This window comes from Neofelis nebulosa, chromosome 5 (assembly GCF_028018385.1).
Source record: "Neofelis nebulosa isolate mNeoNeb1 chromosome 5, mNeoNeb1.pri, whole genome shotgun sequence".
Lineage (NCBI taxonomy): Eukaryota > Metazoa > Chordata > Mammalia > Carnivora > Felidae > Neofelis > Neofelis nebulosa.
Genome location: NC_080786.1, coordinates 103616488 through 103633020, shown reverse-complemented (window position 1 = coordinate 103633020; position 16533 = coordinate 103616488). Strand labels below are relative to the sequence as shown.

The 16533-nt window shown below is 40.5% G+C and overlaps 1 protein-coding gene across 1 annotated transcript in view; it reads right to left on the bottom strand.

The window, feature by feature from the left end:
- Positions 1-2287: 2287 nt before the first annotated feature.
- The window catches only part of MORC1 (MORC family CW-type zinc finger 1), a 165242-nt gene continuing 150996 nt past the window's right edge, over positions 2288-16533 (bottom strand). The window contains exons 24-29 of the mRNA XM_058732533.1: positions 14204-14291; positions 12411-12464; positions 5224-5582; positions 3129-3218; positions 2794-3019; positions 2288-2425 (exon numbers count right to left, since the gene is read on the bottom strand). Coding sequence (XP_058588516.1) covers positions 2288-2425; positions 2794-3019; positions 3129-3218; positions 5224-5582; positions 12411-12464; positions 14204-14291 — 955 coding nt within the window. The remainder of the gene's footprint in view (positions 2426-2793; positions 3020-3128; positions 3219-5223; positions 5583-12410; positions 12465-14203; positions 14292-16533) is intronic.

Sequence of the window (16533 nt, the reverse complement as noted above, 5' to 3'; positions counted from 1 at the left end):
CAGTAAGGTTATCGAAATTTGGAACACCTTCACTTATAAGTATTACTTGAAACCATTAGAGTAGGTGAGATTTCTTAGGCAGAGTAAAAAGAAAGAAGATGAGATAACAGGACTCGGTCCTGGTAGGAAATAGGAGGAAGGTCCTGCTACAATCTTCCAAAGCCAGTCTCTGGGGAAGTCCCTGTGCAGTCTCTAATGGTTTGCCAGGATGCTCAGAGGCATTGACTTCTTATCACCATTAACAGTTATTAATCACCAATTTTTAGTTAAAAAAAAAAAAAAGAATGGCTACCGATGATGCAAGAGGAAGGTAATGAAAGTTTTCAAGGGGCCAAGAAAATCCCCTGTGGAAGGAAAATTTTGGATAAATCAAGAATACAAGGACCTGAGATCTGGAAACTGTGTTTCTTCATGTAAATTATGCTTTTCAAAAAATCTGCATAATGATTACTTGCTGATACAGAAAAAAACGTTTAAAACTATTACAAATACTATAAGAATTCTTATATTGGATACAATATTGATATCCCAAACTCAGGAATCCTGCTACATAAAACATTAACTAGTTATAAGATAATGGGGAAAAGTCTTCATTTATAAAAGGTCAAAGAATAAATCTAAATTACAATAAATTTAACTAGAATGTGCTGGACATATTTGAAGAAAAATTTTAAATGCTAATACAGGGTACCAATAAAGACTTGAACATACAAAAAGGCATATTTTGGTTTGGGGTAGAAAGACTTGATATTTGAAAAAGGCAATTCTACCTTAATCTATCATACCACCATACGCCAAACAAAATGCAAATAAAGTTCGAGGGGAGGGGTGGGTGTTGACTAAAAAAGCTAATTCTAAGTCTGGATAAGAATTAAACATGCAAAGATACAAAAGAAAATTCTCAAATATAAAATTATTGACTATCCCTACCAAAACAACTTGGGTCCAATGTGAGAAAAGATGGAACAATCAATGAAAAATAATAGACATTTTTTACAGAACTTGGCCCAAATACAAATAGGAATTTGACATGCAGTAAAGGTGGCAGTGCAGATCAATGGGGAAGAGACTGATTTTTCAATTAACAGTTTGAGGACAATACTGTATCTATCTGGAAACACACACAGTTGGATTTTTAACTTACTCCTTTCACCAAAATAAATTCTAGATAAATCAAATATTTAATAATATAATGACTAAAATCACTATAACAAGGAATTTCTTTCTACTTTCAGCATTTGAATGTCTTCTCTAAATAGGACTACAAAACCAGAGAGCTGGGGGGCTCTGTCAGTTGAGAGTCTGAGTCTTGATTTCAGGTCAGGTCATGATCTCACAGTTCACGGGTATGAGGCCCATGTCAAACAGGGAGAACAGCAAGGAGCCTGCTTGGGATTCTCTCTCTCCCTCTCTCTCTCTCTCTCTCTCTGCCCCTCCCCCACTCACACTCTCTCCCTCTTCTCTCTCTCTCTCAAAAAAATAAACTTAAAAAAAAAAAAAGAAAGACAAGGATGGAGCGGAGACCTTCCACCATATTCCATCTCACATGGTCTGAATTTTGCATTATGTGTATGTACATAAAATTAAAATTATACAATTCCACAAATATTAAATGTTTTATTGCTTTTGTCCAAAGTTGTAGACATATCTAAATTTAAAAAAATAATCAGTTATCAAGGAAAATGTGAAAACACAATTTACACATGTATATGTTCACATTATAGTTAGAAGATTTGCACTTTTACTCCAACTCAACAATAGAATTATCATATAAACAATATATTAAAGTTTCTGAGGATTTATATTTTCTGCATTACTGAGTAATGGCTGTAGTGGAGACAGGGCATGTGGTCTTTCCTTTTCAACACAAGTTTTAAGTTTAACTGTAGTCCTTTGTACACTGATTTTGAAAACCACTGTTTTCTAGTTTTTGTAGTCATTTAAGTGAAACAAAATGTTTAAAACAAAACAAAAACAAAGTCATTTAAGTGAAAACAAAATTTAGCCTAACTGACATTTCCATCTTTCTTACTAGCTCACATGGGAATGGGAGAACTCTAGAAATAGTTTCTGAAATAACGGGAAGAGTTAGGGAACAGGGCTGCAAATATGTAAACTGTAAATCAGTCTCCATTTCTAAAGCACACAATTTTCTTACAGTTAAACAGGGCAAACCATACAATAATGAGTACAAAGGGAAATATTGTTTGAAAAGAATCTTCCTTTTTCTTACTGGCATTTTTTAAAAGGGCATATCTTTTCTCACATTTAATTTTGAGAAGTACTTTCAGTGTTTTTCTAAAGGGAGACTGTGTCCTGTATCTGTAGTTACTTTATTCAAAGCGTTCTGAACAAGGGGATTATCTTCTTTAAGCAAAGCTTCTAAATAACTGTCAATCTGCTCCAGGTCTCCTGCTGGACCGCCCTGGAAAAGAGAATCAACAATCATGGCAGGCGAAGACGCTTACAGGGATTATGCTTGTAATCTGGGTGGCCTCTGAGCAGCCTTCCCTGCGATTCATGTAGCAAGAAACCCACATCACACTGGAATAACGCTTTTAATCTCTTAAAATGTTTTTGCATTTCATCTCATTTTATGCGCACAAGTGGTTAGGAACTTGAATCATTTTCTTCTTCTTTAGTGGAGGTCAGTTCAACCGGCTTTCCTTCTATTTAATTACTTGTCATATTCCTAAAGCCACCCTGTTTCCACCTCATCTTCCTCTGTTATAGGCTCTCATCTCCCGTTTTAAAAGTTCATGAATCGGAACAGATGAGTAGGTGAATTCTGACTTCTCTGTCGCTCCTCTTCCCCTCCACCATCCTTCCCCGCAGCCCCCGGTTTGTGCCCTCATGGGTCGCCTTTCTGTTCTTCCCCCACTTCTCTGTCTGGGTAATTTCACACTCTCCTTCCCTGGGCTGCTTAATCCATGAACAGCCCGACAAATGCTGCCTCTGTACTGACTTAAATCTCACTCCCTCAAGAGCACCCATGGGTTCAACCTGCTCTCCAGCTGAGCTGGTTGGATAAGAGAATTCTTAGAAAGGACCTTTCAGAGACATTTCCAGTTTTATGACTGTTCCCAGTGAGTGTGTGGCACCACCATCCCAGCTTCTCCATCCCTCACCTGGTTCTATTAACCTGCTTGTGCATGGTTCCCTCTGCCTTAGGCCTCTGAAGAGTACTGAGGCCCAGCTTTGTGACTGGGGTCCTGTCCCTACAGACAAGCATACATGATATTCATGTTCCCCTAGATTTTCAGATATTCACTGGCCCTGAGGGATGCCCTGTGTCACCCTTCTGACACTGACGGCCCTCAGTCCATCTAATCCTTTGCTCTCTGCCTGGCAAAGCACACTTCCTTCTAGGACTTCAGGTTGGTTCTGTCCCCAGCCTCTTCAAGTACCTGCTCTGTCCATCCACTTTGGATGGATGTCCATCTATCTCCTCTCTTGTCTTCGCTCTGTGCCAGTGAGGTGGCTCTGGCATTCAGAGGCCGTGAAAATAGAAATTTCAAGTCAGGGATGAGAGTAAAATATATTTGGGCAGGAGCCCTTTGAGTACCTCTCCAATGATGCTAGATGAAGCATGTCATATGCTCACTCTGCAGGCTAAAGCCCTTCCCCTCCTTACCAAACTTTGTGAATCGAGCCAATTAAATTCATACAATTACTCTGGCTGCTGTGCGGTAGCCTAGGGGTTTGGCATAGAAGGAAGAGTTAATCATTATTCTTTCATTTTTTTTCCCTAGCTACACATAGATTTGCTATTATGAAAACCAATAATTTTTATGAACTTTTTTTGATAGTAGTATCGCGCTTTTATTATATAGAATTTCTTTGGTGTCTCTAGTGTTTTGTAGTAAAACAACAATCATCGCTGAAACCGTCCCATGGTGGCGGGCTCCGTACCAGACTTTTCACACATAAAAACTTTTGCCGCCTTTTGCAGCGAAAAGAACCAAAAGGAGCTGTACTCGAATCCCACTCTTCCGGCAATAAATGAACTCAAATAATGACTTTGGTAGTACCGTAGATAGAAGCACAGATAAAATTACCATATGTGGAAACAGCATTAAGCGTCCTTTTTTATTTCAACACGGAAATATTTCAGCTGTTGCCTAGACCACCCAAGGTAGAGGGAGGGTGGTATCTTTTTTGGCTATATACTCAACTTAAGCAAAAAAGATTTTCTGAGTTTCATTTTGTATTTAATATAAGAGAAATCCCAAATAACCCAAAGGACATATATTTTGTGAAAGAGGAACAGATTCACCTTGAAATGTTCACAGCCGACTGAAACCCAGGCAGCCTGGCTTCAAAGCCCAGGCTCATCAAGTATACCATACTGATGAGTGCCAGTTTCCTGGTCTCTCCCCCACCCCCTTCCTGGACGAAGTAACCCTCCACTCCTCAGTCAGGGCTCTCTCGGGGCATTCAGCTCCTGCTCTCACACCTTACGTGGCCTAGGAGGGCCCTGTCTCCTGTCCCAGACTCAGGACCTGTGTCTGAATACAAAATTCCACATGCTTCTTAGACTCTCTGTTGATTTCTCAATTTATTTCTAGCAGCTGCAGAAAGACTTTTCAACCACGGCTATATACTTTTTATTTTATGTGTTCTATCCAGCATTTCTATATGCTGTAGAAATAAGATGGGCTTTTCCTCGTTAGCTCAACCCATCATAGCAGCCCTGTTCATTATGTGTTCATATATCCAAACAAGATGCACAGCATACCCCTACAGTGTTTCCTGAAGTCTCTAACCTCTCCTCAAAGATTAGAAGAGTCTATTTTTATTTATGTACTGGGATGAGAATTATAACATTTTGTTGTTTAATAAAATGAGAAAAAAATTCCTAATGGAAATACACTATTGAGGAGACGGGGTGACCAAACTACACAAACAGCACAAGCAAAGGTTCTAATTTTTGTAAGAGAAAAAATAGCAGACCTCATGTATACTTTCAAAATTCATTTATGGGGGCGCCTGGGTGGCGCAGTCGGTTAAGCGTCCGACTTCAGCCAGGTCACGATCTCGCGGTCCGTGAGTTCGAGCCCCGCGTCGGGCTCTGGGCTGATGGCTCAGAGCCTGGAGCCTGTTTCCGATTCTGTGTCTCCCTCTCTCTCTGCCCCTCCCCCGTTCATGCTCTGTCTGTCTCTCTCTGTCCCAAAAATAAAAAAAAATAAAAAAAAAAAAATAAAAAAAAAAAAATAAAAAAAACAAAATTCATTTATGTACAATTTCAATATCCTTACATGGAGAATAAGGGCTGGGTTAAATGACTCGTCCAAAGCCAATAAATGGATGACAATGTCAGAGGAGGAAGCTGGCTGAATGCTCTTTCCACAAGGTATATTCCTACTACTCAAAATTGCATTACCTACCAGCTGAAGTTTCTGCAACAATATTGCCAGTTTTACCCGAAGATTATTCAGTTTGTCTTCAGTAAGTTTTCTTTTTGCTTCACATTGTCCCAGAGATATTTCATTAACCACTCCTCTTGTATTTGCTTCGTAGATAATGGACTGTATTTTTCTCTTTAGTTCTCTTTCATATTGGACCATGTAAACATGCTGGATCTGGGAATGTTTTCAAAAACAGTTTTAGTATATTTTTAAAGTATTACTTTCCCTCCTCGTATCAGCAAGCGATTTCATATTCCAATTCTGCACATATGTACCAAGTGTCAACTCTATACCTGTGCACTACAGGTGCTCGAAATTTAAGACATGGTGATACCCTTAAGGAACCTGCAATCTGACAGAAGAGGAAGAGAGACAGTATGTGTAATATTCCAGTAACTATAAGGATGAGAAGAGCACAGTAACTATAAGGATGAGAAAAGGATGAGTGAGCTTGGAGATCCTTGCTTGGGAATGGAAAAAGAACCCAGTAATGGCGAACCTGTCCTCCCACCAGTGATACCAGATTGTGCAAGGCACAAAGGGGGCAGTTGGTGGTGCCTATGACCCTCTCTCCACAGCAGCAGTAGCTCACAGGCAATGACAGAATGGCTGGCTACTCGGGGCTTTCCTGGCAGATGTCGTGTTATTTATAACTCAAGTCTGTAACATCTGAAAAGCACAGAAGCTACAGTAAGAGGAATTCCTGTTGTGTCACTCTCTTCGTGTCCCTTATCTGGAAGCAGAATACGGTCATATACTTACGCATATGACCCTTGCTAACTCGAGAGTCTTGGATGCTTTCCAAGGGTTCATGCTGTGACTGAGACACTCACGGGGTAGAAAAGGTAATGGAGAGGCCAAATGCTCCAATTTCAAAATGACATTAATTGCTTGTATCAACACTTGGAGAGGGCCAGGGGATATTCTGAGAAAAGAGATACAGAGCAAATCCTGGTTCGATACACATTTCAATGTTTCTGTAATAAGGAGTGTTCTGTGTTCAGATATGACTGGGATACCAGAAAAACTGTAAGGTAGCTTCATTTGTCTTCTGGGTCTACCCTTGCCCTTCCCCTCTCCCCGACACTCACTAATACCTGCTGGCCCTTCCCAGACACTGTCCACATCAGCATCTTTTTTTTTTTTTTTTTTGAATTTATTTATTTATTTATTTTCCAATATATGAAATTTATTGTCAAATTGGTTTCCATACAACACCCAGTGCTCATCCCAAAAGGTGCCCTCCTCAATACCCATCCCCACCCTCCCCTCCCTCCCACCCCCCATCAACCCTCAGTTTGTTCTCAGTTTTTAACAGTCTCTTAACAGAAACCCATGGGGGAGGGGAAGAAAAAAAAAAAAAAAAGAGGTTAGAGTGGGAGAGAGCCAAAGCACATCAGATTCTTTAAGCACTCATTGCCCTCATGTATTTCTCCCTTTTCGATAAAATCCTTTAAACAAACAAACCATACCCCCCTAAATATTTTGAATTCCACTTAAAATTCACTAACCATCTCCTAAATTCAAGGCATGGAATTTTGTTATAGGTGATATAAAGATATATAAGGTCCAGCCTTTGCCTTCAAGAAGCTTCCAGTCTATAGAATGAGATAACACAAGTGTGCAAAAAATGTCTCTTATGGGAAAAGATGCACTGTGCTGCTAGTGAGGCACAGATATTATTAGAGTTGAGAGGAGGGTACAGATTCTCCATTAAATTAAAGATCATTGAAGTCCTGACTTAAAATGCTTGACATGGATTAATATCAATAACTTACCCTCCAATTATTTATGCTTTGCATTTGCTATTAATCAAGAGTATTTGGGAACAGGGACCCATTTTAGAGTCTTAAACTGCCTGGACACTTGAGTGAGGGCACCAAGAATTAACAAGATGCTGAAATCCTTGATCTGGCTCTACCTATTCTTACCTTACTTACTGAGTTGCAGGCCTCATTCTTCCAGGAATATACCAACCTCATTCCTGCCTCAGGCCCTTCGCCTTTCCTGCTTTCTCTTTCCATTTGTTCAGCCCTAACCTACACAACGCTCATTCTTTGCCCTTCAGGTCTGCGCTGGCTCAGGTATTCCTTGCTCACGGCATCTGAAATAGGCTGTCCCTTCCCCAACATGCACTGTCACTGTCTATCCCCAGGCCCTGTACAATTATTGTATGGCATATCACATGTTTATTTATTTACAAGTTTAGTATCTATCATTATGTGATGCTACATTATGCTCTGTTCATTACCTGTCTTTACTCAAGAATGTAACCTCGATGTAAAAAAAAAAAAAAAATTGGTTTTATTCACCTCTGTGTTTCCCATGCCTGCCACACGTCACTAAATAGTGGGGAGTTAGGAGAGCAGATGTACAACATTCACAGCAAGAGAATTTTAAGCACGCAGACCAATCCCGTCCTGAAACCCAGGCTACATTCTGAGATCTTGGAAGGGAACCTACTTTTCAACATCCTCAATTCAACCTACAGGAAGTTGATGATTTACAAGGCAACAACCACCTCCTCCAGAAAGCTTCATAGATGTTTTTTTGTGGAGGCTTTAGTCCAACCCAGGGAGTGACATCTCCCATGGCCTGAAGGTAGAGTAGGGTAAATAATTCAGCTCAGCCAGAATAAGAAGGACAGGGTCACAGATAGTTCAGATGTTACCAGTCACTCAGGGCTCTTAGTGTTCAAAATTCTGGAACTTCACAGTATTTGCCATTCTGAAAAATGGCCAGGGAATACTTTTTAATAAAAGCAATAGCAGTAATAATAATGATGATGATAATAATAGGATAAAATTAAAAAGAAATCTAAAAACAACGGTATTGCTTATCAGCAATGAAAAGGAACATACTATTGATAACGCTCGATGTGAAGGGCATTATGCCAAGTGAATAAAGCCAATCAGAAAGTGACACGTGCTATACGATTCCATTTCTACAGCATTACTGAAATGACAAAATTACAGAGATGGAAAACAGATGCGTGGTTGCCTGGAGTTGAGGTGCTTATCTGTGCACAGTGTGACTATAAAGGATGGCACACGGAGATGTGTGGTGGTGGGAGTTCTGGATCCTGATTTTGGTGGTGGTTACACAAGCTTACACATATGATAAAATGAGACACATATTTCACTAATGTAAATTTTGTAGTTTTGATGTTCTACCACAATTATATAATTCCATAAGACCTAAGCATTAGGAAAAAAATTGAAAGGTATATGACATCTCTCTATTATTTTATAATTTCCTATGTATCTATAATTACTTAAAAAATAAAAAGTTCATAACAACACTTTTGGTTTTTTTTTTTTTTTTTTTTTTTTTTTTTATTTATTTTTGGGACAGAGAGAGACAGAGCATGAACGGGGGAGGGGCAGAGAGAGAGGGAGACACAGAATCGGAAACAGGCTCCAGGCTCCGAGCCATCAGCCCAGAGCCTGACGCGGGGCTCGAACTCACGGACCGCGAGATCGTGACCTGGCTGAAGTCGGACGCTTAACCGACTGCGCCACCCAGGCGCCCCGGGTTTTTTTTAATGTTTATTTTTGAGAGAGAGACAGACACAGCATGAGCAGGGGAGGGGCAGAGAGAGAGGGAGACACAGAATCCAAAGCAGGTTCCAGGCTCTAAGTTGTCAGCACAGAGCCCCACGTGGGACTCGAACTCATGAGCTATGAGATCATGATCTGAGCTGAAGTCGGAGGTTTAACAAACTGAGCCACCCAGGCACCCCCAGACAACACTGTTAAATACAGCATGACATAAGGAATGTTTATATAGCACACTACATTCAAAGTCATATTTTGTCTCTCAAAGTTCACAATTTTGTAACCAAGCAAACCATATTTCCTTCAAACACTACCAACCAGTTTTCTGATTTAGTCTTCTGCTTTTCTCAGGCTAACATCTCTAGAAGGTTTCTATAAAAGGTAGCAATTTTGAGAACTTTCAAAGTCAATGTAAAAGGACTTCTGGTTGCATTAACATTTTAATTAAGATGAGTAGAGAATTGTAACAAGATGAGAAGCTTAGTTCTGCTGGCTAAACCTACTCTTGTAGAGGTATTTGAGGAGGATCAAAAATGGAATTCTTTTCGAACTCCTTTAATTCAGAACAGAATTAGGATTTGAAAGAAAGGATATGCAACTGAGAGTTTAATTTTCTGCCTTGAATTTAAAAAGTCCGAGCTCTAGCAGCTCTGGAGCCCCAGAATCCTAAGAAGTTAAGGCAGTCCTACAAGATCTACAGATTTTGTACTCTACATATAAGTATATGCATGTGAGCATTTATGTGGTCAGGCACTACAGCAGAAACAATCAACTTTGACTCAGTGCACATATGGTAATAAGGTCTAGATGCATTCAAAAGTGCTGAGTGAATGCAACAGGATATAGAATTTGATAAGAGAGAATTGTAACTTCAAGGATTCTATAATCTACTAAAGGAGAAAATAAAATACAAGAAACAACTACAATACAAGGCAGAAAATTTAACTAACGCTAAAATGGTTTTAAGTTTCTCTCAGAATACAGAAAGTCACATGGACAGACTGAGGAAGGCTTGAAGTGGAAGGCAGCATTGACCAGACTCCACATAGGGTAGACAGGATTTCAAGAGGCCAACTGTGGACTGGGAGAGTAGACAAGTATGTCATGGGGGACAGCACAGGGAAAGGCTAAGAGGCAGGCCAGTCTAGTGGAATGGAGCAATTCCATTTTGTATGGGGCAGATGGTTTGTGAGAGGAAAGAATAAAAGATGGTGGCTCAGGTCAGGTCACATACGACCACCGGTGTGGTCATAAACAATCTCTTACTATTAGCAGTTATGGAAACCAGGGCATGGTGACCAAAGACCTTTGTGACTTATCAAGGGTCCTCCTGTGCTTTGTTGAAGCTATCTTTACTAAAAGTATGCAGCGTAAGCCAAGTTGCATAGATCTGTCCTCTACATCGATTTCAAAACATGATTTTAATAATTTTTATAACCATCCACCTAAAACTACCAATTATTAATAAAATCCTCATGACCAAGCAGTTTCATATTGGAGAAGTCATGATTCCAATTGTGCTATATTTTGCTTGCAACATCTCTGTTTCAACAGGAAGTCATGGGGTCCTGACTGTTTAGCTTCCTTTGATCCTTTGAATTCCACTTGCCCTAAACACGAAGAGAATTCTACTCATCAGCTCTGCTAACACTGTTCCCGTGTATAAATAATTATTCAGGGTGGCCTCCAAAACCCAACAACGACCTGGCTCTATTACTGATCCTATAGACATTGGAAAAATGCCATTTTGTATTACATATATTATGTATGTAAAGGACATACATAAGCCTGGATAAATTAAGATGCGTGACACCCTAATTCTTAGCAAATTTCTAAGTTTCATGGTGTGAAGTATTTAAATCAGAATTCCCTAACCAGCAAATTAAGATCTATGGAAGATCCAGGAGCCTTACTGGTAACTCTTCAAGCTGGCTGCCACAGGTTTACGGTTGGGACAGTTCCTGATGGGACACTAAACAACCTGCCCACCACACCCTCCCCTTTTCATTGTCAGCAGCACCCCCATATGTGTCTCATCATGCAGTGTCAAGCTCTCTAGTAAGTAAACAATAATTCTTTTATACCAAAAGGCTGAGACACTGTGGTATGCCTATTACAAGTAACACGTGCAAACTCTGTCACAGGATGAAGTCTGCGTCAGAAGATGGAAGAAAGTGATGCAGAGAGTGAGCTTTGGGTGGGATGAATCTGGGTTCCTGAATCTGCTACTTATTTGCATCATGACATTGGAATATTGTCTTTCTGACTCTCTAGTTTCTCATTACTAACATTAAGACAGTGGCACCGACCTCCCAGTGTTGAGAGAGTTAGATGAGGGAATGGCTATTAAAGGACTAGTTCGGTGCCTGGCTCTACTGTCTCTTGATCAACTGAAGTTTTTACCTTCACTGATGAAAATAATACTAGTGCTCGAATAGGATCAGAAATATTTTGAGTGAAAACTTTGTCTTGTAATCTAGTTAGGAAATGCTGACAAGTATGTCTTGAGGCTGAAAAGCGTTCAGTTACTCCTTTTAAACAAACATTATTCAGAAAATAACCTCACTCTTCAATTGAACAATAACGGGAACCTTCATTTCCAGCTGTTTAATCACAGTCCAGTAGGCACTCAGTCAGAGACATCAGAGGCAAATATGTCCACAAGAGTGTTATATTTAGGCCCATCCTACACTTCAAATGCTTTGTGATACAGCCTTTCTAAGAAGGAATCTGGCTTAGGTTCTAATTTTCATTGCAAGTTTGTCTGGTTACATGTCTTTAGGAACTTACTTCACAATTCAATTTCATTTATGAAACAAGAAAATCCAAATCCACTTCATTCCCTACAAAAGAGGTGAGGCGATGCCTCCGTTTCTGTGCACTTCATACAATTCCAGGGGGAGCCGTGTACCTCCTGGTCTTTATAGGCTCGCATGCGATTATGACAGTTTTCCAGAAGATGGCTGTGAGCATAAGTACTTGTACTAGGATTAATTGTTTTTATAACTACTTTTATAATGTAAAAACCATAAACTTAAAAAGCTGTCAATAGGATACCAAAAAACAAAACAAAACAAAAAAACCCCAGAGATAGCAAGTTGTCCAAAATAATTAAAAACTTTAATCTACAAATGATTTCTGGTTTAGTCCAGTGTTTCAAGGATTTCATCTATTTCTTAAAAGACACAGGATGTCATCATGTTTTCTGTTCAAAATATAGACCTACTCTAAGTTCATAAGTTTTATGCTGTGGAAACGTTTGCATTTTAAAATTCAAAAAGATGTTGCTTTGTGACATCTGATATGCTACACATTAATCTTATTCTTGATAAGAGAATGCAAATTTGATTTCCTTCCAAATCTAACATTTGGAAATGTATATTATCTCTCCTTTGGAATATGGGATCATTTAGAATATAAATGACTACATTGAAAAAAAGCTTACCTGGCTGAAGCCCATTCTCAGCTTTTTGTTTGTCTGCTCTGGGCACTGCTCCAGCTGTTTGGTGAATGATAACAGAACAGGATATTAACTTTTGGAGGATGAGCTGTCTACAACAGAGCTATAACATGCAAGTATCTAGTACTAAAAAGCATCAAAGCCTAGAACTGGCCAACATTGGTACTGTGGGTCTTTTAAGGCTGGGTCTAATTAAATTAATTAACTAAAGTATACCTCACCTTATCCAAAAAAAGATTAAGGCAGTTTACATAATTAATAAACAACATGGTTAAAAAATTGCAATAGAAAAAAAAAAGAAAGTGAAGGAAAAGTAAATGACAAATACTAAGTACTCAAGACAGATGTCAAGAAGGCAGTTGGAGTATGGGTTTCTTGAATGGGAATACCACAGAAATAGACTGGGGAGTCACTGGTGTATGGGGCAATACTCAAAGTCACAGACTCGTTGAGGTCACCTAGAAACAGGACTTCACAGACAGAAGATAGTGGCCCAGAAATGGGCCCTCAGGTGTGCCAACATTTAGAAACCAGAGAAGGAGTTCAGTTGCCAGCAGAAAAGACGGGAGGGAGAAAAGCAAGAAAATGAGAAGTGTGTTGTCATGGAAGTTACGCAAAGAAAGTGCTTCCAGAAGGAAAAAGTAAGGGCGCCTGGATGGCTCAGTCAGTTGAGCTTCCAGCTTCAGCTCAGGTCATGATCTCACGGTTCGTGAGTTCGAGCCCCGTGTCAGGCTCTGTGCTGACAGCTCAGAGCTGCTTCGGATTCTGTGTCTCCCTCTCTGCCTCTCCCCCACTCACTCTCTGTCTCTCTCAAAAAAAATAAACATTAAAAAAAATTTTTAAAAAAAGGAAGAAGGAAAAAGTAGTCAACTGGGTTGAAGGTCTCCAAGAGGTCAGATAAGAAGTGGCTATTGCATTTGGTCACTGGTGGCCTCACAAGACAGTCCAGTGAAGTAGTAGGGGCAAGGATGAAGTGAGGAGGTAGAAGGTGAGGAAGCAGAAACAATAATTACAGATTAGAAAAGTAAGGGGTTTTCCCCAGGATTAGATTAAGGCATATGGCCCCTCTGTCAAATTAATCATTTGGTGTTCTTTTCACTAATAGCCATTCTACGTACATCCATCCCTTCCACAAGCAATGCTGAGCATGAAGGTGGAGAAGCCATCCCCCACCATCCTGTACCCCAAGGTCCCTCTCCACTCCAGTGAGCAGCTTCTGGCGGCCTCAGGCCTGCACACCTCACTCAGCTTCACCACAGCCTGCAGTGACTTAGCAGCCTGGGGACAAACTATTGTGAGCTCAGGCAGCAGAACAAAGTTTTCCTTCTAATCATAATATGGCACCGTCCCTCAAAGGAGATTTGGTAAATACAGATTTTATTCATCTTTCCTTCTGATGTGTGACTGATTCTAATAAGACTAGTGCTCTGGACACCTGACATGACTGACCTATCCAATCCTCACTCAGCCCCTCATAAAAGGTGGCTGAAGAAAGGTATCCAAGGGATAGAAACTAGTTTTGGTGTCATGGAGGGAAGGCAGAAACCATGTCATTTCTTTTCATTTCTGCAACTTTCTCTGTTCTCAGTCTATAAGACCTTCCCAAAGTTTATCTGAACCTCGGCACACTAGTTTTAAATGCAGTTTTCATTCGGAGTCATCCATTTGGTATAAATGTTCACGTAATCCATTCTAGGTGAAGACACAATGTGTCTTCAATGAAGATTAAGTTTAGGCTATTCTGTCACTCCCTCAAAGGTCCAATAAAGCCAATTTACCTCAAAACTTGCCATGAGTTCCTCCACAGATGTGTAGCCAAATTCTGATGGTAGCCGATGCTCAGAAAAAAAGTACAGAAGAATCTCCCTAGGAATAGGAGCACAGCAGAGATGGTGATATACCAGGAAGAGTGATGCAGCACTCACCTGTCAGAACTGGGTATCTCCTGGGTGTTAAACATCTCGGCAAAGATGAACATTCATGCCCACCAAATGGTTTTACCACTGTCATCAAAGTCTTCCTCAAAAAGCACAGACTGGGGAAAGGGAGGCGGGTGTGCCTATAAAAGGGCAACAGGAGGAATCCTCATGGTGATGAACTGTTTTGTATTTGTGTCAATGCCAAGATTCTGTGACAGTGTTACCACTGAGAGAAACTAGGTAAAGGGCACAAGGGATCTCTCTGTATTATTTCTCACAACTGCGTGTAAACCTACACTTATCTTAAAATTAAAAGTTAATTTAAAAAAGATAGGTAGAGGGGCACCTGGGTGGCTCAGTCGGTTGAGCATAGGACTTCAGCGCAGGTCATGATCTCACAGTTCCTGACTTTGAGACCTGCTCAGCATGGAGCCCTCGCAGAAAACAAGCATGATCTCACAATGCCCATCCATAATCAAGCAGCCCGGGAACGCCCTGCACCTACTTGAGTGTTCTCAAAAGAACTCAAGTTCTAAGAAAACTTAGCATTGCAAAATACCTGGAGGAAAGACATTGTCTAGTGACTTTTTTTTCCCTAAGAAAACCAAAGAACTTAACTCTCCAGAGTAATTCCTTTTATCCAGGGATCCACAGATACGCGGATACTCTTAGGAATCCTATGTGAACCCTGATCTTTCCAGTGACTGGCCATTGTTCTGACAGGCGCTTCATTTTGCCAAGAGGCAGTAGCGCCCCACCCTTGTAGTGTGACAGGTTTTTTAGGATTAATCACCTAGATGACACATATTTCATTCCTGGGAGAATATGAAATCTAGAAATTTATAGCTACTATATCTTAAAGGTGTATAAGAGTGTTTTTATGTTGAAGGGTTCTAAGAACCTCAGGTAAATTACCCAAGGGATTTACAAAACTTTTCAATTGTGAAATAATATGGCACACAAAAGGTAAAATAGCTGTTTCCCACATAATTTACATTCCTAGTGTTTTAAGTGTATTATTGGTTTTAATACTCATTTATAGTTTTAAAGAGATTCAATCCAAAACATTAAAAATCCTCAGCATGGCACAACATCAGATATAACACACAAATACACACTCCCCTCAGAATGATTCCAGGTATGTGAGAGGAGCAGAAATCAGACGGCATGGAAAGAAAAGCTGTAACTAGAGTCCCGAGGAAAGGGGACTTGTGGTCACTTCTACGGCTAGTTTGGTGGGGCAGAAGGGGTGAGGTCTTTTACACAAGCCACTCCTCTCTCTCCCTAAATCCAGCCTCCCATTTCTCCAACACAGGGTTCAAGCCTCTCCTGAGCAACAGTCCTTCTCATGTGGTTATACATTTTTTTGGGTTTAGATTTAGAGCAAATCAGCCAATCTTCTAAGGAGGTACCTCCAGAGAAACAAATATTACGTGCTGGCGGCATGTGGTTGGGACTGAGAGAGCGTTGAAGGGGCAGGTCGGGGAGACCAAAAGTTCTGGATTAGTTCTGAATTATTCTCAACCTGTGGAATTTCTACATCAGAACTCACACCAAACATCATCTATAGTCTAAATAATTTCTCACAAATACATACTATTATTTCTAAAGATAGACAGACATTATTTTAACGTTTTTTTATTTTTTTTATTTTTTTTATTTTTGGGACAGAGAGAGACAGAGCATGAACGGGGGAGGGGCAGAGAGAGAGGGAGACACAGAATCGGAAACAGGCTCCAGGCTCCGAGCCATCAGCCCAGAGCCTGACGCGGGGCTCGAACTCACAGACCGCGAGATCGTGACCTGGCCGAAGTCGGACGCTTAACCGACTGCGCCACCCAGGCGCCCCAGACAGACATTATTTTAAAATAAAACACAACTTTGTTTGAAAGTTTTACAGCTTTTGCCGTGTCGTATTTTCTCAAGATACTCAAGGTCATTAACCCCATAGGTAGTCCCTGAACCCCGCTACAACATAGCTTTTTCCCAGTAGCACCTGACAGAGCCTGGCATTGTGCCCCCATGCTGGGAACCCACACATTCTTATTACACGGAAGTCAGGCTGGTGGGTGGTACAGACAGCGAGAAATGCTGGGATGGGAAAGCGAATACACCACCATGGGCACTGTGACAGGGGCCCACACCATCATGGGGAGCCCTAAAGGAGGAGGAGGAGTTAGCTGGCTGTG